The sequence below is a fragment of the Moschus berezovskii genome, chromosome 26 (assembly GCF_049115385.1).
Source record: "Moschus berezovskii isolate FMDL1 chromosome 26, NW_MosBer_1.0, whole genome shotgun sequence".
NCBI lineage: Eukaryota > Metazoa > Chordata > Mammalia > Artiodactyla > Moschidae > Moschus > Moschus berezovskii.
In genome coordinates, this window is record NC_142485.1 from 5,425,609 (window position 1) to 5,448,433 (window position 22,825).

Below are 22,825 nucleotides of genomic sequence, written 5' to 3' on the forward strand. Positions count from 1 at the left end.
AGGAACTTACTTAAACCTACATGGCTATGTGATCGAGTGGCTGCACTGGGGCTGAAAAGGTATTAGTGTTCAGTTCAGTTCAGTTGCTCAGTCGTGTCCGACCCTTTGCGACCCCATGGACTGCAGCACGCCAGGCCTCCCTGTCTATCACCAACTCCCGGAGCTCACTGAAACTCATGTCCATCGCATCGGTGATGCCATCCAACCATCTCATCCTCTGTCCTCCCCTTCTCCTCTGGCCTTCAATCTTTCCCAGCATCAGGGTCTTTTCCAGTGAGTCAGTTCTTCACATCAGGTGGCCAAAGTGTTGGAGCTTCAGCTTCAGCATCAGTCCTTCCAATGAATATTCAGGACTGACTTCCTTTAGGATGGACTGGTTGGATCTCCTTGCAGTCCAAGGGACTCTCAAGAGTCTCTCCAATACCACAGTTTGAAAGTATCAGTTTTTCAGTGCTCAGCTTTCCTTATGGTCCAACTCTTACATCCATACATGACCACTGGAAAACAGTGAGACCAAAGCAAAGGTGCAGATCTGGTCCAAGTAAATATGGAGAGATGCTGACAAGCGCTGTTTTTCTGCAGTGTCCTCATCAACATTTACTCCTGTACCACTCAGCCAACTGCCAGTCCATCCACATGTGGGGGCCGAGGTTAACACCACTCACATGATACATGGGGGAGTCAAGTTTTTTGTATGAAGAAAAAGTGTGTCGGGCTTATCCCAAGGACACACAGATGCAGGGGATGTTTGTGGCCAGTTGAAGGAATTATGCAAGATCAGTTACTCGCTGCCTACAGTGACAGATGGTCATGGACGGCAGTGTGTCCTCTCTGTAACCGTCGCCTGTCAGATGCTGGTGAGGGGAGGCAGGACAGACAGACCCAACTGTCGGTCATTCTGTCCAGCGGCTGGGGAGGCAGCCCGGTTCGTTACAGGCAAGTCACTCCTGGTGCATCAGACTCACTCTGCACGTTGGTGACATAATATTTTTTTGTGGGAATTTATCGCTACTTAAAAATCTGTTTGTCTGCATATCCCTATCTAAAGGTGTGTGTGTGTCTTGCTTAAAAGCTATCTCTTTCTCCAAAATACAAATGCCGCAAGGTCCGAGAGTGCTGTCTTGTTGCTATATTTCCCGTACTTGAAATAATTCCTGGTACAGATTAGGCTGGGTCTGAGGAGGGCAGATGGTGTGGCTGCACGGAAAGGAACCTCTGTGGCTGGAGGTGGGGATCTCAGACATTCCCGAGATGTCAGCATGAGGTCCAACTGTGGGAGTCAGCTATGTCCAGGCTGATCAGTGAGACCACGAGATGCGCCGTTCTAACAGGGCTTCCCTGGCGGTCCAGCGGCAGAGAGTCCACCTTGCAATGCAGGGACATCAGTTTGATCCCTGATCTGGGAAGATCCCACAGGCTGCAGGGCAACTAAGCCCTGGCACCACAGCTACTGAGCCTGTGCTCTAGAGCCTGGCAACGGCAACTCTGGAGCCCATGTGCTCAACTATTTAAGTCCTCAAGCCCTAGAGCCCGTGGCTCCACAAGAAGAGAGGCCACCGCAATGAGAAGCCCACGCGCCACAAATAGAGTAGCCTTCACATCAGTCGCCGCGAGCAGAGAAAAGCCCACATGGCAGCCAAGACCCAGCACAGCCAAAAATAAATAAAAGGGGAATAGAGAAATTAGAAAGAGGACTCAAAATGGAGCTTGGCTAAAGGATCTTTTTGGTAAAAGAGGACTGAAAGATAGATAAGGATTGACCACTACACAAAAAAAGTTTTAGGAGATCCAACCAGTCCATTCTAAGGGAGATCGATCCTGGGTGTTCATTGGAAGGACTGATGCTAAAGCTGAAACTGCAATACTTTGGCCACCTCATGCAACGAGTTGACTCACTGGAAAAGACTCTGATGCTGGGAAAGGTTGGGGGCGGGAGGAGAAGGGGACGACTGAGAATGAGATGGCTGGATGGCATCACTGACTCTGTGGACATGAGTTTGAGTGAACTCTGGGAGTTGGTGATGGACAGGGAGGCCTGGCGTGCTGTGATTCATGGGGTCGCGGAGAGTCGGACACGACTGAGCGACTGAACTGAACTGAACTGAATGTGCCACTAGCTGCCAAACCGCCCCAGGGATTATTTCAACCACAGATTTTAATTTAAATATTAATAATACCAGCACTGGTTGAACTGATTAGGGTAACAGAAAGCCAATGTGGATTATGCTGATAGATTCAAACAGAAAAAGAACCAGAGAGAGTGAGTCCCTGGTGACGAAGGGAGGACGGGAAGATACCTGTGTGTGGAGACTAGTAAAGATGCAGAAGAGCGGAAAGGCAGACCTTCAATGAATGCATAGCACAATATTGTAATTATCCTCCAGTTCAAGTAAGTTTGATTAAAAAATAAAGAATCGGGACTTGTTAATAAAACCAAATTCTCTAGGCTTAACCCCAGGGTTTTGACTTAATATCTCCTGCACAAGCCCCAGGAATCTGCATTTAAGGGGACCCCTCAGATGGTGGAAGATACCCCTCACTCTGAGGAACACTGCCTGAAAGATCCTGTGCGCTGTGTGAGGTGTCACCAGTACAAAAGGGAAATAGCAGAAGTATTAAATATGCAACTTGCCATTTCTTTTCTGTTTCCATTTATATGCTCCCATTGTAATACATCACAGTTTAAAATAGGAATTATTTCATAAACAGTATAATTTAATCTGCAATTCCTTCTTCAGTGAAATCAAAATTATATTTTCAGAAGAGGCTGAAGGGCAACACTGCACTCCCACTAAGAAAAATAATTAATTTGTATTCACAAAGCAAAATGAAAAGTTTCCCTCAAATATTGATTTATGAATTATGACGTGGAGAGTCTGAGAAATCTAATGTAGGCTACTTCCATTCTCTTACTGAGCACGTGTATTGAGTTAGCAAGCCATTCCCACGGCTCCTGGGGGTGTAGGGCTGGGTGGGAGTGCCCTATGGACCAGTGGGAGGAGGTGGGAGGGACAGCGCCTGCCCCAGCCGGCTGGAGGGCTAGAGAGCCCAGCCACCTCTTGACACCCCAGTGGAGACGCCCCTGCCCACCGGGCGTGGGCAAGCAAACATGGTACTCAGGTTTGCACCACCCCCTTTGGGCAACTCCTCTGCCACCCAGCATTTTCAGGATAATAGTATTTTATTAACGAAAAAATACCTTAATTTCCCTTTAGTGGCAAAGATACATGACTTGATTGTGCCACCGTTTGGTATGGACACTCCTTATCCTGAGAAATGATTTGAATCCAGTTGAAATTACAGTATACATTTCCTCAGCTGGCCTCTTTTTAATTCAACTACTTTGTGATTCATTTTACAAAGCTTCCCTGCCAGCCTTCTCCCTTGGTATTTAATCTGTTTCAAATTTAAATTTATGAGGACTACAAGAGCTTTGATGGTTCCGTATTTATTAAGTGAAGATCAAAGGTCTTCTTTGCTATTTTTTTTAGTTTTTAAACATCTGCAAGGGATACCGTTACATTTCAGATGACAGTTTTTCTTTCCACCAAAGAATTTAGCATGAGAATGCCTTCAAGCATTTGTTTTTCCCTAAGCTCTCTAGATGTTCTCCGATTGTAAGCATACTGCCCTCACAGACGGAATTTCATTCAGTGTTGTTTCAAGAACATCAGGAATTCAACACACTATTCTTTATTGCCACCAGATACAGCTTTGTTCCTGTTCTTCCCACAAAGCCCTTTCTCTCGTACGACTGGCTTTAGGGCTTATACAAAGGTGTACAGTCAAAGGTTGCTATCTTCCTAAATAGATCGTGTAGAGAAGAGAGCCCTCTGTTGCTTCTGTCTGGACAAGGATCATCAACATATTTATTTAAAAGATGGATCACGGATGGAGACAGTTATAAAGCAGGCGGAAGGCTCCTGTCCCCGTATATAAAGAACTAAGCATCAGTAAGAAAAGGACAAAGAATCCAATAGAAAAGGGGGCGAACTAGCCAAACAGGCAACTGCAGAGCAGGGAGCTCAAACGATCAATAAGTGTAAAAAGGCGCTCCAGCCACCAGTCAGCAGAGAAACACAAAGCGAAGCAACAGAACACTGTCTCACACAGACCATTAACGGCAAAACCCACAAAGTTTAGTCGGTGAGAATGGAAGCTGGCAGAGTCGTCATGGAGAATAAGAGGGTCTCTTAAAAAGCTAAAACTAGAACTACCAGGTCGCCTGGCGGTGTCGTCCGCGGGCGTACACTCAGACAAAAGGATAACTCGAAAAGGTGCGGGCACCCCAACGTCCACAGCGACACTGTGCACAACAGCCAGGCTAGGGAAGCAGCCTAAACGTCCGCCAGCGGAGGAACGGATGAAGCAGACGCAGTGGCGTGTGAGTCACAGGAAGAATGCAAGGATGTCACTCGCAGCAACACGGGCGCGACCAGGGATGACCACACTGAGTGACGCCAGTCAGGAAGATGGATGTATCACCTCTAAGTAGAAGATAAAAAACACAACAAACTAGTGAGTAAACCAAAAAAGGGCCAGACTCCCAGAGGACACGCTTGGGGCCCCCAGGGGTGAGAAGCAGGCGGGGCAGCAGAGGTAGGGAATCAAGGAAGGGAGTTACGGGATTATATGAAGCCGTGGTGTGAGACTCTGGGGACTTTTAAAGGACCATAAACGTAAAGAACCTTTCATTCAATAAAAACAGTAAAGACGTTTTTCAAAAAAACCTCCTAGAAGAAAATTCCGGAAAAAAAAAAATTCCAGGAAGTTCCAAAAAACAAAGCTTGAATCTACCTCATACCAGAAACTATTTACACAGCATGTTTATACTGTAGTAGGTGTTATAATCTAGAGATGATTTAAACTATACAGGAGGATGTGTGTAGGTTGTATACAAATACCATGGCATATTATGTAGGGGAACTGAGGAGTATCCTTGGGTTTTGGTACCTGTAGACAGTCCTAGACCAAACCCCTGTGGATACTGAGGGATGACTGTATACATCGGTAACATTTAAAGAAGGAACCAAACTGGCTAATGAACAAGATAAAAGAGTAACGTCCCTACATTGTTGCCCCTACTTTGGGCTCCCGTAACAAATCACATGGACTGGGGGCTCCAACAGCAAACACGCATCTCTCACAGCGCTGGAAGCTCTGATCGGGCTGAGGCCCTGCTGGACGCCCTCCCCTCTTCCTGGTTTCTGGATGGCCTCTTTCGAGGTTCTCTCTTCTCCTAAGGGCAAGAAACCCATTCAAGAAGGTCCCACCTTCATGTCCTAATTCTCTCCCAAAGGCCTCACCTCCTAACACCATCACACTTGGGGGTCAGGTTTTCAGCGCATGAATTTGGGGGAGGGTACACATTCAGTCCATGACAGCAACCTCATGCTCTGTAAACACACATTTTAAAAAACCACTCATCAGATCTGGTTTCTGTGCATTAGGAATTCAGTAGTGGTTTGGCTGGGCAGGTCCAACTGTGTGACTCCTTCTCCTGAGGCGTCCCTGAAGTCTGGACGGGGCTGGAGGGAAGTCCTTGGTTCCTCTCCACACCTGCTCGAGAGGCCTCCTAGCACAGCAATGATCTTCCTCCAGAACAAGCAGTCCAAGGGCCTTCCCTGGTGGCTCAGACAGTAAAGAATCTGCCCGTAATTCGGAAGACCGGGGTTCAATCCCTGGGTAGGGGAGATTCCCCTGGAGGAGGAGATGGCAACCCACTCCAGTATACTTGCCTGGAGAATCCCACGGACACAAGAGCCTGATGGGCTACAGTCCACGGGGTCCCAGAGAGTCAGATGCGACCGAGTGACTAACACACTGACACCAACGGCAACAGATAATTTTCTGGGCCATCTCCTGTGGGCCGTCTTAGACTGAGACTCCCATTGGGTGGAAGAAGTTAACTACGTGATGACCAGACTGTAGCCATGCAGCACGCCAGGCTTTAGTCCATGACATAAGCTGTCACAGTTTTGAGAAGCGGTCTCCATGAAATGGGAACAAGTCAACCCGGGAAGTGAAAACTAACTGTACCTAAAACAATCAAGATGCTGCTGGTCAGACCACCGATGACCAATTTCCTGTTCTCCTCCTGCCTTCGATCTTCTCCAGCATCAGGGTCTTTTCCAAGGAGCAGTTCTTCGCATCGGGTGGCCAAAGGACTGGAGTTTCAGCTTCAGCACCTGTCCTTCCAGTGAATATTCAGGACTGATTTCCTTTAGGATGGACCGGTTGGACTTCCTTGCAGTCCAAGGTACTCTCAAGAATCTTCATCACCACCACAGTTCAAAAGCATCAATTCTTCGGCGCTCAGCCTTCTTTATGGTCCAACTCTCCCATCCACACATGTCTACTGGAAAAACCATAGCTTTGACTAGACGGACCTTTGTTAGCAAAGTGATGTCTCTGCTTTTTAATGTATTGTCTAGGTTTGTCATAGCTTTTCTTTCAAGGAGCAAGCATCTTTAAGAGTTTTTCTCACGAGGAGTATTGGTCCATTTACCACCAAAGTGCTTACTGTGCTGAAACCAGACACTTCACAAGATAGGTGGGAGTCAAGTCTCCCCAAGTTTACCTATTTGGCCACTCCATGATCTGTGATTAACTTCAGAGTTTGAGAGTTCCAGAAAAATTTCTAATATTCAAGACATATTAATAAATTTAGAGGTACAAGCTACTTTTCTTTTAAATGTAAGTTTTCAGCAAGAAAGTGATCCTCAACAGAGTTTGACTACAATTAAAAACAAAATATAACACCATTGTTTCAGAAGTTCGGTAGGTATTTTATAACGCTTGTAAACACGTTACTGGGCTACTCAGGGTGAGAAAGTCTGAGAACTTTTCTGGCCGGGAGAGCTGGGCACCCCTCTGCAGACTGCCAGCACAGGCCTCTGGGGGTTGGGGCTGCAGGGGTCATCTGACTGCCCCACAGCGCCCCCACTGCGCTCTTGCACACAAACACTCCACACATGTTCACTAAGTTTAACTGGAGAAGTTACACCCAATACAGCATGAAAACTCTTGATACATTGTATGGATACTGAATAATATAGTTACATAGTTTCAAAGTAAAAAAAAAAAACATTTTATTCAATGAGGTAGATAAAAATACTCAAAAATAAACTCAACAGTAAAGCATTTTCAGAAGTGTCCACATACCATGGATTTATAATGTATCTTTGGATTTATGCAATGTTGTTTTCATAATTTTGGCTATTCAAGTGGTTTTCAATGTTTAGCATACTTAAGATTTTTATTTAGCCAAAGTAATCACTAAAAAAATGTAACGCAAAATAATTTATTTCTTAAACGCCTACATATTTACAATCATAAAATTTTTCATGTATTATGAGATACATGTTCACATTTATTAAAAATTTAAAATCTGAGGAAATCTATTTCAGCTACTGATGGAAAAATTAAAGGCTGATCAGAAACTGTCAAATTACTATTATTAGCTGAAGATTTCACCATAATCCTGTATAGCATTTAGTCATGAATACCTTCACTTTACTTTTAAAGCTAACAATTACAATTTTTAAGTTAAATTCTCATAGTGGGGCAGTAAGATTTCACTCCAAATCAGAGTCACATATGGAAGGGAGCTTTTAATTTGAGGTTTCATTATGGTCCATGGTATAAAGACGTATTTTCATGAGGGTTACATGATGGACAGCCAACAGGGAAATATGCTACCAAAGGGGAGCAGACTGCCAACTAAGCGTGCGTGGCACCAACAGACTACTTTAGGACAAGCTACGTCCTTGGTTATCGCCAGCTTCTCTGGGATGCTCAGGTTCTCAAAGGTCACTGAATTTTATAGTTATCTCCAAACAATTTTCTTCACGGTCGTTTAAGCTTTGTCTAAACAGCTGGGTGTGTTGCCAAGCAACAGCACCATCTCCTCTGCTTAATTCTGCTTCCAGAATAACTTCAGTGGCCCCAGAAAAGTCATGAAAGGAGTGAAGAGTTTTATCTATTGGAGGAAAAAAAAAATTAATACTTTGCTTTTGATAAGAACACAGAGATAGCTTTGAATGCATTTTATAGAACTACCTTACAGGTAAAAATCAACCCTTAAAAAAATAAATACAAATTATTCTTTATGGAGGAAATATGTCCTCTGAAAAAGAAATGATTTTTCTCTTTCCATTTGTGGTTTACAATAAGAAACATAAGCCCTTTTATTATAATGAGGTTAAACTACAGGTTTTAACTGAATCATTTTTTTAAACTGTAGTAGTATGAATAACTCCAGGGTAAGAAAAGCCCTTAACCACATTTCAAATAGGTACAATTGCCCTTCAGAGCACTAGACATGCCCTTCATGGTGAGCTCTCCAGTCGGACGCTTACCGCCTGTCACTTCTGCTTGTGTGGTGTCAGAGCTCAGTCTCCACTGCACTGTGCCGGTCTCAAAGGTCCGACTACTTGTCCGAATGGAAATACTGTCTACTTTTAGGCCAACTGACCCGCATTCAAACTTCCAGGAAATGTAAGCGTAGGATGACCCCTCCTTGCGGGCTAAATACACCTGTAAAGAGGGAGGGAAAGGGCCTGTCAGAGACCATCAAACAGCGTGAGAGCACAGACCCTCAGTCTATCACGTGCACTATGGACAGCTGCTGACTGAAACCTCCTTTTTCCCCACTGCGAGGATTTTTACTGCTGACAATTTTTCACATCATCACTCCAGTACTCTTGCCTAGAAAATCCCATGGATGGAGCAGCCTCGTAGGCTGCAGTCCGTGGGGTCACTAAGGGTCGGACACGACTGAGCGACTTCACTTTCACACATTGGAGAAGGAAATGGCAACCCACTCCAGTGTTCTTGCCTGGAGAATCCCAGGGACGGGGGAGCCTGGTGGGCTTCCGTCTATGGGGTCACACAGAGTCGGACACGACTGAAGTGACTTAGCAGCAGCAGCAGCATCATCTCTTGCTAGGGATGGAAGATAATATTTGAATGATAAGTGCATCAATTAGTATAGCCCTAAGGCTGCCCACTAACCAAATTTTGGTGAATTATATTCTCATTTAAGTGATTAAGTCCAGCTATTTAAAGTGAACTTTATGATGAATCTGGATGAAAATGAAGAGTCCTCTTAAATGCATTTGTTAATTTATCTTCTTTTCTAAGCCTGGGTTTTCAGATAAGCTTTCCTAGAATGAGATGGGCCACACCCTATAAACCAAGAGATACCTCGGTCACTGCTAAAGTAATGGTGCTGGTGAAAATGGTCATGTCCACGCTCCTCTCATGCCTCTCTGAACAGGATGCTCCCCAGGCCTCCGCCATCAGCGCCCTGACCAACATCCTAGAGGAGGCATCCAGGTTCACTGAAGCCTCCAGTCCATCTGCTCTCACAGGATCATCTACACTCTGCAAATGCTGATAAGAAAACGGATGTCCAGTTACCCCGGCTCAACCCCCTGAGAATCTGACTCTTTAATCATTTATGCCCAGTGCCAAACTCGCCACACAACAATCCGGGCATTATAAGTCTTGGGGGAACACCAACAACAAAAAAACAAAAACCTCTTTCCTCAATTATATGGCACTTGTCAAAACGGTCATGACTTTATTCTCATTTTTCTGCAACTGCCTAATTAACGCTTTTAAAATCCCACTTCCTTCATATCACTTGCCTGGTCTAGAACTCACAGCAAGTACCTGTCTCTCACATTACATCCAAACTCTTGGCTTTCATGGTCCTCCAGAATTTCATCCCGCCTGAACTGCTGATACTCTGTGACCCAAGTATAGCTATTTCATTTCAGATGTACTTGTATTATGTAACTTAACCAAATCATAAACTCTGTGGGGCATAGGTTCTGGATTTACAGGGTTTAATAAACAGTATTTATTTGTACCAGAAACCTGCACACACAGATACACCCTTTCAGAAACATCTAGTCTACTTCTCAGGGGCAAACAGCTGGAAGCACAAGAAACACACCTGCCATCCAGTCCCGTACTATTCTAGTTTTCAGTCACGTAAGACCAGTCACTGCCAGCACGCTATCGACATTTCATTCCATTTGGCAACCTATAGTTAGTTTTCTTCCAGGTTAAATGTGTCAGCTAATCTGAGTTTTCAGAACCAGCGAGGTGGCGATAATAAAATCATTAAACAATCAGTCTCCAAGGACAACGACTTAACCTCCTGAGACCAGAAACGCACGCCCACCTACTGTTGTTCTGCACAGCAGACCCGGGCATGGGTGCTGCCGCCTGCCCGACTCCAGGACCTCGGCCCGCGGGTGGCCACCGCAGCCTCCCTGCAGCTGCCTGCAGGGGACCTGGGCTCAGGGCTGCATCTGTGCCCCTGGGGGATAGAGGGTTCACCTCTGCTGAACCACAGGGCCTCTATGGGTTATCCATGACTTAACTACTCCTCCAAAGCAGAGGTTAGTAAAGGGGGTCATCTGAAAACAATGAGCCAAACAGAGGGGTTACCAGAAGAAAGGTGGTGGAAAGAAAAGAAAAGACTGGGGGAAAGTGATCTTACTTCTGTGTGTCTTCTGTGACCTGTGTGTTTTCAGCGCTCAGTAGCTTCAAATGCCCCCATAAAAGTGTAGGCATATAAAACAGGATACGCTGAAATCAGGTTAACCTCAAATTTTGAGTTGCCCCTAAGACCTGCCTTCATTGTATCAGGTGGGTCTGGGCCAGAACTGTTTTAACTGTCACAAAAGGTTTCTGATAGCTATTGAACCTGTCTGGGATTGCTTTTTCTAAGACTCACATTTTTCAGTTCTAACGGCATCATTTTTTAATGACTCTAAAACGTTAAAAGACGGAATTCATCACTGAATTCTTAAATAAACCTTCAAACACACTGTGAGCAAATAATAGTTCCCTTAGGTTAAAGGGAGAGCACATGGAGATGAAACAGGTCCTATTTCTATTGAAGATTCATGTCATCGTTTTTGCACAATATATTCGATCTGTAGCATTTTAGCCAACTTATTTAACTCAGCATTTTTAGAGGCAATAGGATGTTACTATATACAGTATACTCAGTTTGGTAACTTGAAACCAAAACAACAGGATTTACATAAACCTCCAATTGTGGTCCTATGTGTAAAACCAACAGAAATATTAATTATAATTTATTTAGAAGAAAAAAATACTTTATAACCTCTTAGTCAACTATTTGCTCTAAAGGGGGAAAAAAAGCACTTTTTAACTGCTGCCTGTTGCAAACTCCCGTCTGTGTGTGTTGTCTTTTAAACTCACAGGTGAGGCGCCCTGGCCCCGCTCCAGCATCTGTGAGGACAGAGGGCAGATGACCGCCTGCAAAGAGGGGCGAGGTCGCCGGAGTGGGGCCAAGCCATGCTGCTCACGAGGCACCCTGACGGAACTGCTCTCAAGACTGAGAACAACGAGCAAGTCAGCTTCTTCCTGCATCTCCCATTCTCGTGAGGACCTTCCCGGAACGACTTTCTGATGACTACACGCCAGGCTGGTCGGCCCGCTGCTCCGTTTCCTGGAGGTCTGGTGTGTGCTATTCTTGTCTGAAGTGGTTCTCTAGCATGCTCTGAAGAATCAGCGTTCTGCTGAGGCTGCTGAATGAGCTCTAATTAAGTTCACCGCGCAGTCAGTCATGCCCGCATCTCCAGCAGAGCAGCTGTATTTCCAGTCATCCTCCAATGCTAGTTCACTGCCCTTGCTCAGGAACCTTATTTCTGGTTACTGTTTTCTTGCTGAGGTCCACTATGAACACCGTCAGTTCCCACTTCCAGTCCACGCTTCCCGTGCTTCCATTCGCAGCCTCTGGACGGCCAGTGTGACGATCAGCTTCCCTCGCCTCAACACCTGCATGGTCTCCTGCTGCATAACTGCAAGGCCACCCAAGCCCCGGGGCCTGACCCGCTCACCCCTCCAGCCTCACCCCCCATATTCCCCACGACCCCCTCCTCTCTGAGCCTGCCAGCTGCTGCTCAGGTCGGTGCGTCTGCGTACAGTGTTTCTCACACTGCCTCTGAGAGGCTCCTCTGCCGTCACCTCCAAGGCCCAAGCAGACCTCCCTTCCCCTGCCAGGCCCTTCCCTCGCTCGTCTCCGCAGCCGGTCTTCCTCTGACATAAGTGGACCCTCGCTTCAGGTCTGCCTCGAAATTCACCACCAGATCCCAAATGCTGAGCACAGTGTCTGATTCTCAAGGACTGCATCAATTCCTGACATCATGTCACGCATCAAAAAGCACTAACATGACTCTTGTGGCAAAGAGAATAAAACCGTTCAAAAATACAGAGCATCTAGGAACATTTTAAAAGTGCCCTTAAAAAGTGAATTCTTCAGTAAACTCTTTAGCTTTTCATGCTCCTTTCAAATCCAGACGTCGCTGAACGGTGTATTTGTTAGCAATAAAACTGAGCGGGCCTCTGTGCTCCGGGGAGAGGCCCGCCGTGGCCCCGTGAGCACACTGAGAGGAAGGGCGTGGGGAAGCCGGGCCCTGCCTCCGGCGCAGTCGGGAACTAGGACAGCAAAACTACGGGTGCAAGTGCAAAACCCACGTTTTCAATGGCAACGAATTACTTCTGAGTTACCAGTTTCTACACGTACAGTTACAATTCTAGCATTTTTCAGTTAGAACTGAAAATGTATTCATTCAGCTTTAAAAAGCAAAAACAGGGCCCCTTGTAAAAGTATATGAAGGCATACACTTAAGCAGGCATGTCTGCACGTAATGGCCTTCACATCTCATTTACCTGAAGCTTTCTCACACAACACACCCGCCCCAGCCGGGAGATCTACTCAGAGGTCTAGAAGCACCTGCCACTCCTGTCTAACCACACCTCTCTCCTTCCAGCATTGGGCTCCAGTGCCGCCCACTCCACAAAGCTCTCTGCCTGGCTCCCGCAACCAGGGCGTGTCTCCCTTCGGAAGTTTCCATGCCAGTGCGCTCACGTCCTTGCGGGCATAGCAGGCGCTTGGCCCTCACGTGCAGGTGGACAATCGCGGGTCAGGACCGAGCGCCTGCCACAGACCAGCTCTGCTCCCTGCACAGCGGTTCCTCCAGCATGCTGTGCTCGGTGCAGAAGCCAGCACAGACAAGCCCTTGGTTAGGAGCCACGTCTGTCCCTTCCTGCTTTCTGTCCAGAGCAATCCTGCAACTGAGGAGAGTCTTTTAAGAGGAGTCCATCCTTGCTCATCAACTGCTGCTGCCGCTGCCAAGTCACTTCAGTTGTGTCCAACTCTGTGTGACCCCATAGACAGAAGCCCACCAGGCTCCCCTGTCCCTGGGATTCTCCAGGCAAGAACACTGGAGTGGGTTGCCATTTCCTTCTCCAATGTGTGAAAGTGAAAAGTGAAAGTGAAGTCGCTCAGTCGTGTCCGACCCCCAGCGACCCCATGGACTGCAGCCTACCAGGCTCCTCCATCCATGGGATTTTCTAGGCAAGAGTACTGGAGTGGCTTGCCATTGCCTGCTCATCAACTAGACAGTCAATTACAGATACACATGTCTGGAAACTTTAAATCTTATTTTATCTATGTCCTTCTCTAACTAATGAATTAAATTCCTACATCTACAATCTCAATAAGCGTATAAATCATTTTTAGCGTATTACAAAAACATGGTCAAAATGCACACCAAGATAAGTTCAGGAGACAAACTTTTGGGGAAAAAGAGAAGAAAGCAGGGGCCTTATCGGTGTGTGCCCTTCGCATGCTGGGGAATACCTAGCACAAGGACAAGCACGGTGCAGATGCTCAGCAACACCAGCAGCTGCTCATCTGTGACTCCCGCTCCATCCACCTGAGTGTCTCACAAGTGGAGCAACACCAGCAGCTGCTCATCTGTGACTCCCGCTCCGTCCACCTGAGTGTCTCACAAGTGGAGCAACACCAGCAGCTGCTCATCTGTGACCCCCGCTCCGTCCACCTGAGTGTCTCACAAGTGGAGCAACACCAGCAGCTGCTCATCTGTGACCCCCGCTCCGTCCACCTGAGTGTCTCACAAGTGGAGCAACACCAGCAGCTGCTCATCTGTGACTCCCGCTATGTCCACCTGAGTGTCTCACAAGTGGAGCAACACCAGCAGCTGCTCATCTGTGACTCCCGCTATGTCCACCTGAGTGTCTCACAAGTGGAGCAACACCAGCAGCTGCTCATCTGTGACTCCCGCTATGTCCACCTGAGTGTCTCACAAGTGGAGCAACACCAGCAGCTGCTCATCTGTGACTCCCGCTCCGTCCACCTGAGTGTCTCACAAGTGGACAACTTCGCACCTCTCACCTGGCAAGTTAAAGAGGCCTATAAGCTCGTTCACTCCCATGAAATCTATCAGTAAGAGTCAGATCTAGCGCAGGCATGTGAGTAGCTCTGCACTTATTTTTGGTGAGTTTTTCTAAGGGAGGGGGTAGTTTAAAAGCAAAGCCTCTTACTTATTACAGATAACATGTGACAACAATGTACAAGTTGGTATATTGAACTGGTATAATGAACCGCCACAGTCCCAGCATCCATTTCTTCCGTTATTTTAGAGGAAACAGAAGAAATAAACCAATCTTGCTGCTCAACCAGTCACAATCCCTTGAAATGGAAGCATGTCGAATGGTTAGCTCTTGGGACTCTGAACTGTTATGGTTCTTAGTAGCTTGCTCTGTAGCAGGCAATCAATACATATCCACAAGAAATGGGTAATAATATACTCCATATATTCATGCAAAAACTAGTTACATGAGTTGCTCATACACATGATTTTTTTCCCCCCATGAAAGAATTAAATTCGGCCTCTGATGAAAACAGGTACTTTCTTGATACAAACACACAAATTTCTAATGGACTTTTCATTAAACATTGGGAGCAGGATCTTCTTTTACAAGTTTAAGGATAACTAAACGAAATTCTCATATCAGTTTTTACAGTAAGACCAGGTGAAAAATGAAGCCAATCTCTGTTTAAAGAATGACCAAGATTTTAAACAGTTTCATGCATTACGTTACCATGTTCCAGTCTGTTTCAACTTTTCTGAATATGGATTCCATTCTCCACACACCATTCTCCCATCCAGAAATGGTTTGGTTATTACTTGAAACTCGGACATAACAATTTTTTACAATATTATAGCAAAGGTGGAGCTGTTTAGAAATCTTCTCATTTTCAGAGGGGATGAACAGGGTTTCTTTACTCTTGGAAAAAAAAGAAGAATTAGTTTTTCAACATAATAGAAAACAGGTGCACAAAGAGCGATCCCCCAATGGGAAAGTGTAGTGGCCCCGCTGGGAAATTTGGAAATTCTCTTACAGGTTAAACATCATCAGTGTGGCGCTGACATAGCAACAGACATTACTAAGCAGAAAACAAGAAACATAAACTGCAGCTGTGACTTACACTTTGGGGACTGCGTCAACATGAATTCACTCCCACCACCACCACCACCACCTCACTGGACACAGCAGTCATCTCCCACAGCGGAGTCCTAGCTTTCAAGTCAACCTCTCCACACAGATCAAAACGACTGCTAAGGACGTAAATTGGGACACATCACTTACTTGCCTAACTCGCTGCACAGAGACCCTAAGCCCCTACGAAGGTGGCCAGGGCCGCACACAGGTCGTCCTCCGCGACCTCCCCCACCAGACCCCATGCCCCTTTTCCCTGCTGCCTCCACGGCCCCACTGTGTCCCTCCTCCTCTAGCTCCTTACAAAGCCAGCTCCTTCCTGCCTCGGGGCCCTGACACGTGCATCTGGAAGGCTGTGCTTGCTCCTCTCCAGCTACGGGACTCTTTCTCCCCCTCCAGGCCGTAGCCAAAAGTCATTTCATCAGTGTCCATCCCTGATGCTGGAAGCGAGGACAGGATAGCTGGAAGTGATCTTCTGCACGGGTGAAACTGCTACAAAAACTCATGTTTTACCTCAAAACTGCAGGCAGTTTTGCATTCTCGTATTACAAAATAAATCGTTTCTTTTAATGCAAAATAGTCCCCTAAATTCCTGCAGTCTCTGAGCAAATTTACAGTTTGAGAAAGATGCTGCGTTTACCCTGCGTCTGCATGGCACCGACACCACGTCCCCTCACCCTTACACACGAGCACAGGCGCCTGCGGGTCAGGTCAGTCCTCCTTGGGGTGGGTATGGGGAGGCTGCCACGGGCAGCCTCCCTGGTCTCACCCATGAGAGGCCAGTGGGACCACCCCTCCCAGTTCTGACACCAGAAATGTTCCCAGACACTGCCAAATGTCTCCTGCAAGGCAACATCACCCACTGCTGAGAACCACTGTTCTAGTCTGTATCAATGTCTTGCTTTTTAACTAATCATTGACTAATTAATCAAGATAGTAGGTAACGCGTTTTTTTTGGGGGGGGCGGTTAAACACTGGGTACCAGGTATTAACCAATGTGAAAACTTCAAATGTACAAGGATTAGTAAGTAGAATATAAAATATCTTAGAAAGTATTTACAAATGTATAAATAAGAAGATAATTCCCTAGAACCTGTGATTATTATTGCCACAAAGATAAGGTAAAAAATAAAATCAGTTTATTATTTTTAGAAGGTGATTTTCTAAATATGAATTAGTATACTAGCAGGTAACAATACTTCCCCATTCTCTTCTTTATCAAAGATATTTCATTATCAAAGATATTTCAGAGTACTGCCATAAACCAGAAGGAATTAAAATTTTTAAGTAACATTATCTACTACTTTATCAAAAGATAACTAATTACAAAGGGAAAAGAAAAATATGTTACTGAATATATATATATCATTTATAACATTAATATTTCATAAATGCTTTAAAATTTAAGGTTAAGACAAAACTCTGAAAACATCACTAATTTTCCTTCTTTGTCCAGCTGATTTCAAGATATATAGTTCCCTAATTTTTCAGGACTGACTTTTAAAATAAACATCTATTTCTAAAGAGAAAAATGACTTTTAAAATTCACAGCTCTAAAATGATCTCCATAATTGAGAAATTTTAAAATTTTTCAAAAGGGAAAACAATCTGGGCATATAGCCCAATTCCTATTTTTAAAGTTTAATTAACTTATATGCCATGCAAGAGGAAGCACACTCATCCATGAAAAGAAAAAGAAATGAAGACCTAAATACCATATTTTAAACTGAACACAGCTGTGAATGGCATTGGCTCTTTTTAAATTGGCTTCATTTAGATTTCTACTTGTAATGTGCACTGCATGAGCAGTGATTGGAGTTATCTGTTGAATTCAGATCATTATTCTATGGCTGAACCACCACTTCTAACTGCCTGCTAAATATGATGAGATAAATTTAAAAGTAAACCATGTTTACTAGGGATAATTCACCACTCTTCCTTTATTAGAGAAATGAGGTGTAATAACGGCAAATTTGGAAAAAGAAGATATAAAACTTTGTTTGGTTATTTTCCTTTCAAGCATTTTTCATTATTTATCTTCTTAGGCGTTTATAATAAATGCTTTCTAGTGAGTCAACTTTAAGCTCCCTAAGGGCAAAGAACTTTCTTAATGTCCATTACAGAGAACACTGCTTTCAGCTAGCCTCTAACTCTAGGAATTATATTCCCATTGTTCATCACTTAATTTTGAGAGATTAACTGATAATATTTTACAAAAGTCTGACTATGTAATAGTACTCACACCAACAACAATTTCTAGCCAAAACTAGATGTGGTCAAGAATGTAATAAGAAATGAACACTTTCACTAGCGGAATCACTCAGATTTCTATTATGTTCCCCACTTGTATTTAAAAAGTTTTCACAGCACTGAACAGGACTTCACAAAAGATGATATCTGAAAGTTTAGAGACAGACATTCAACGTCATTACTCAGCATCAAAACGCAAATTTTAAAACAGGGCAAAAAAACAATATATATATAAAACCGAATCACTCTGTCGTAAACCTGAAACTAATACAACATTGTAAATCAACTAAACTTCAATAAAAAATAAATTATAAAAATCAAACTACAGGGTTTCCCTTGTGGTCCAGTGGTTAAGCATCCACTTTGCAATGCAGGGACAGTGGCTCCATCCTTGATCTGGGAAGATCCCACACGCTGCAGGACAATATGCCTGTACACCACCAGCACCACAGCCTGCGCGCCCTGGAGCCCGTGCTCCGCAACGAGGGGGGGGCGCTGCAGCGAGAAGCCCGCACACCACAGCTGCAGAGCAGCTCCCGCTCCGCACAACCAGAGCGAGCCCAGGCACAGCAACGAAGAGCACAGTCAGAAACAGATAAAGCCACTGCCGGTCCTCACGCTCGGGCCCGGCTCTGCTGCCCCTAGGTGTGCACCCACCTGAGCGTCCTCACGCTCACCAAAGTCACGTCTGTGTGTGTTCACAGCAGCAACGCTTAAAAATCTGAAGGGTAGTTGATTGACAACACTGCGTTAATGTCACCTGTACGGCAAAGTGGTTCAGTTATACATGTACAGGGCTTCCCGGGTGGCTCAGTGGGGAAACGATCTGTCTACAAGGCAGGAGAGGCAGAAGATGTGGGTGGATCCCTGGGTTGGGAAGATCCCCTGGAGGAGGCATGGCAACCCACTCCAGTATTCCTGCCTGGAGAGTCCCAGGGACAGAGGAGCCTGGCGGGCTACAGTCCGCGGGGTCACAAAGAGTCAGCCACGACTGAAGCAACTGAGCACAACATATACACCAACACAAACAGATGCCTATTTTCAGATGATCTTCTATGACAGATTATTACAGAGCACGGAGCTGAGCCCTCTGTGCTGCACAGGAGACCTCTGCCATTTGTTTACTTTACATGCGGCAGTGTGCCTCTCAGCCTCACACTCCTAACTTGCCCCCCAGCCCTTTCCCCTTTGAGCAATTGTAAGCTGGCTTCCTATGTCTGCAAAGCACGCTTCTACTTTGTAACTAGATTCATGTGTATTATTTTTCAGATGCCACATATAAGTGATATCATATAATATCTATCTCTGACTTACTTAGTATGATAATCTGTACATCCATCCATTGTTGCTGCAAATGGCACTGTTTCATTATTTTTAATGGCTGAATACTATTCCATTGTATAAGTACAACACAACTCTTTATCCATTCATCTGTTGATGGACCCTTAGGCCGCTTTCATATCTTCGGTATTATTGTAAACAGCACAGTAACACAATTTTAAACCAAAATTGAGAAACAACCTAAATACCCTATAGTGACGTGGATAAACTATAGAGTGTCCACACAGTGGAACATTATACAACAATGAGAATAAATGTACTATGAATATGCAGCAATAACTATGAATCTCACTAAGTAAGAGGAAGAAACTGTCCACAAAGGAGTACATCCTGTGTGGTTCCATTCACATAAAGCAGAACTACAGGCGAAACGAGTCCGTGATGTTAGAAGCCAGGATAAAGGTCGCCCCCAGGGGTGAAAGGGGGTGGCTGGTCATTTACTTCTGATTCTGGACAGTGGTTATGTGTTTAACAATCTGCGAATATCTGTTAAGCTGTGCACTTATAATTCAGGCATTTTCACGTACTTCAGTAAAAGTTATAACTGCACTAGAAATTTACATAAAGTAACAATAGGAAAGTCCCATTTTAACTGCTCTGCTCACTCCTGTGTGCAATTATACTACGTCAATCCATTCCTGGCTCTCTTCAAGTGTTTACACTTTGTACTAACTACTCTGCAAAGTTCATTGAAAGGTAGTGGTCAGCGGGTTTTCTGCATGAGAAGGGAACAGGACAGGCAGTGGGAAAGTGAGGAGGTTATCGGGCTGCAGTGAAGCACATACCTCTGGACCCGCTTCACCTCGGGCGACTCTCCAGGCCAAGGACCCAGATGTCCTTCCTCCAAGCTCCCCAGGCTTAGGGCTTTTGGGAGATATGAACTCAACAAGTTCCACAATGATCCTCTGGAGAAGTTCTTTCCTTCTGTTTTCTGACAAAGATACTTGCCTCTGTAATTCAGGTTTAAAAAAAAAGTCATTAAAGATTAAGAGAATGCAGGGGTCCATCTGTAAGCATGACTATAATGAACACATTTGTATTTTAACAACATACAACTAACCAACTTTATTTTCATCAGTTCAGTTCAGTTGCTCAGTTGTGTCCGACTCTCCGCGACCCCATGAATCACAGCACGCCAGGCCTCCCTGTCCATCACCAACTCCCGGAGTTCACTCAAACTCATGTCCACAGAGTCGGTGATGCCATCCAGCCATCTCATTCTCCGTCGTCCCCTTCTCCTCCCGCCCCCAACCTTTCCCAGCATCAGAGTCTTTTCCAGTGAGTCAACTCGTCACATGAGGTGGCCAAAGTATTTCAGCTTCAGCTTTAGCATCAGTCCCTCCAATGAACATCCAGGATTGATCTCCTTTAGAATGGACTGGTTGGATCTCCTTGCAGTATAAGGGACTCTCAAGAGTCTTCTCCAACACCACAGTTCAAAAGCATCGATTCTTCGGCGATCAGCCTTCTTCACAGTCCAACTCTCACATCCATACATGACCACGGGAAAAACCATTGCCTTGACTAGACGGACCTTGGTTGGCAAAGTAATGTCTCTGCTTTTTAATATACTATCAAGGTTGGTCATAACTTTCCTTCCAAGGAGCAAGCGTCTTTTAATACAAACAATTATTTGGAAAATAAAAACGACATTGTAGAAAGTTAAAATGATTTTGTAACTTTCATGTTGAGACATCATTTAGCACCCATACCCAATTTTCCACACCCTTTGCGTATGTATGCGTGTGTGTGTGCTCAGTCGGGTCTGACTCTTTGTGACCTCATAGACTATAGCCCACCAGGATCCTCTGTCCAAGGGATTTCCTACACAAGAACACTAGAGGGCGTTGCCATTTCCTGCTCCAGAGGATCCTTCTGATCCATGGATCGAACCCATGGTCTCTTGCATCTCCTGCACTGGGAAGTGGATTCTTTACCACTGCACCACCTGGGAAGCCCTTCCATGTCCTCTATTGGCCCAGATTTTAAACAGAGGCAGAAGGTTCTGTTTCTGAGTAAGACCAGCTGTTCTGCTGAGAAGATGAGGAAAGCAGGGGACCACACACACACACCACACCTGTTAGAATGCAACAGAAAACTACCACGGTGGCCCAAGGGAAGAAGCAAACTGAGGTGAACTGAACTCCCTGCCAGGCACCTACCACCTACCAAGCAGCACAGGGAGCCACACTCCCAGCAGGCAGGTGCGCTGGGACGCCAGGCATGGATGCAGCAGCGCTGCCAGTTCTGGGAGTTGGTCTCCGAGTCCAGGCCCTTCCCAGGCTCCAGCAAACACTCTGGAGTTTCAGCTGAGGCACTCGGAAAGACTGCACACTAGGGGTACAGCAGAAGTCCAAGTAGGAGTAGACTCACCTTGCATCTCAACCACTGTAAGGTGATCTGCCCTGTTCTAACTGCCTGCCAGATGCAAATTTAGTTGTTTTTTAAATCATGAAAAATATTAATAATACACATATATATAGTAAAAAAAATTTCAGTACACAAAAGAAGTATAAAATCAAAGCTGAAACTTCCCTCTTGGATCCCTAGTTCTCCTCAGAAATAAGCATAGTTAACAATTTCTGTGGCTTCTTTCAGGAATTTCTCCATGTAGATACATGTAAGGATAATTGCATGTAGTAATACTCAAATGACACTTAGAAAAATAAGGCTATATATATATGTATTTTTTTTTAAACAGGAGGATTGGTAAAGACTTTTACTTATTTGGTCGCTCCTGGTGGCACTGGCAAGCCACTCCAGTACTCTTGCCTAGAAAATCCCATGGATGGAAGAGCCTGGTAGGCTGCAGTCCATGGGATTGCTATGAGTCGGACATGACTGAGCGACTTCACTTTCACTTTCACACACTGGAGAAGGAAATGGCAACCCACTCTGGTGTTCTTGCCTGGAGAATCCCAGGGACAGGGGAGCCTGGTAGGCTGCCGTCTATGGGGTCGCACAGAGTCGGACACAACTGAAGTGACTTAGCAGCAGTAGCGGGTGGCACGTGGGATCTCAGCTCCCTGACCAGGGAACATGGGCATCAAGGCCATGCCCTCTGTATTAGTAGAGTCTTCAACCACTGGACCTCCAGAGACGTCCAAGGCAAAATATTTATGTCAAGTATTACATATATTGAATTCTTTTTTTTTTCACTTTGAGATGTGACAATTTAAGGCAAAACAAACAAACAAAAAACATAAACCCACAATATTTAAAATGAGTCCTCAAAATTTTTAATGAAAAAAGACGTTTAACATATTTAAGTATTTTTGTTTGTATATTATTTAAAGAACTGCAATGGGTTAAAAATTGGCTATTCTTGACTACATAAAAAATTTCAAATTTCCTCTCAAAAATGACAAACATCCATCACATACCTGCTTATTAAGTCCATTAATAGTTTCTCGAAGTAATTCCTCTTTAATTTCAGTTCTTCTAGAGATTACCTCTTCATGTTTACAAGAATATCGCCAAGTGACATCAACCACCTCGAATTACAAGACACAAATATTTAACAAGATTACAATCATCAACATTAATTTGCTAAACACCTAGAATGTATGTAATTTTTAAATAGAAATTTTTAAATGCTAATCTTTAAATTAAAATTTTTAAATCAGTAGAAAAAATCAAATATGCTTTTTATTTATATAACTGGTACACAACCAAGGAAGACTGTGATTAGGAGATAAAATTTTCCCAACAATTAGCTATCAGAATTTATCTACAAAGCTGATCTCATAAAATTCAAAAAATAAAAACTCCCTTTATTATACTGAATATCCAAATGATAAATATATATATATATAAATATTATAGAACTGTCTTGGCAAAGGTGCAAAGATAATTCAGTAGACAAAATAATTTTTTT

At 44.6% G+C, this 22,825-nt stretch overlaps 1 protein-coding gene across 3 annotated transcripts in view; it reads right to left on the minus strand.

The window, feature by feature from the left end:
- Positions 1–7,593: 7,593 nt before the first annotated feature.
- The window catches only part of NGLY1 (N-glycanase 1), a 58,161-nt gene continuing 42,929 nt past the window's right edge, over positions 7,594–22,825 (minus strand). Inside the window, exons 8-13 of one of the 3 annotated variants that reach the window (XM_055416731.2) lie at positions 22,332–22,442; positions 19,734–19,898; positions 14,959–15,144; positions 9,208–9,396; positions 8,361–8,538; positions 7,594–7,981 (exon numbers count right to left, since the gene is read on the minus strand). In XM_055416731.2, coding sequence (XP_055272706.2) covers positions 7,806–7,981; positions 8,361–8,538; positions 9,208–9,396; positions 14,959–15,144; positions 19,734–19,898; positions 22,332–22,442 — 1,005 coding nt within the window. In that variant the 3' untranslated portion in view covers positions 7,594–7,805. The remainder of the gene's footprint in view (positions 7,982–8,360; positions 8,539–9,207; positions 9,397–14,958; positions 15,145–19,733; positions 19,899–22,331; positions 22,443–22,825) is intronic. The other 2 variants (XM_055416733.2, XM_088832719.1) reach the window with 2 other exon arrangements.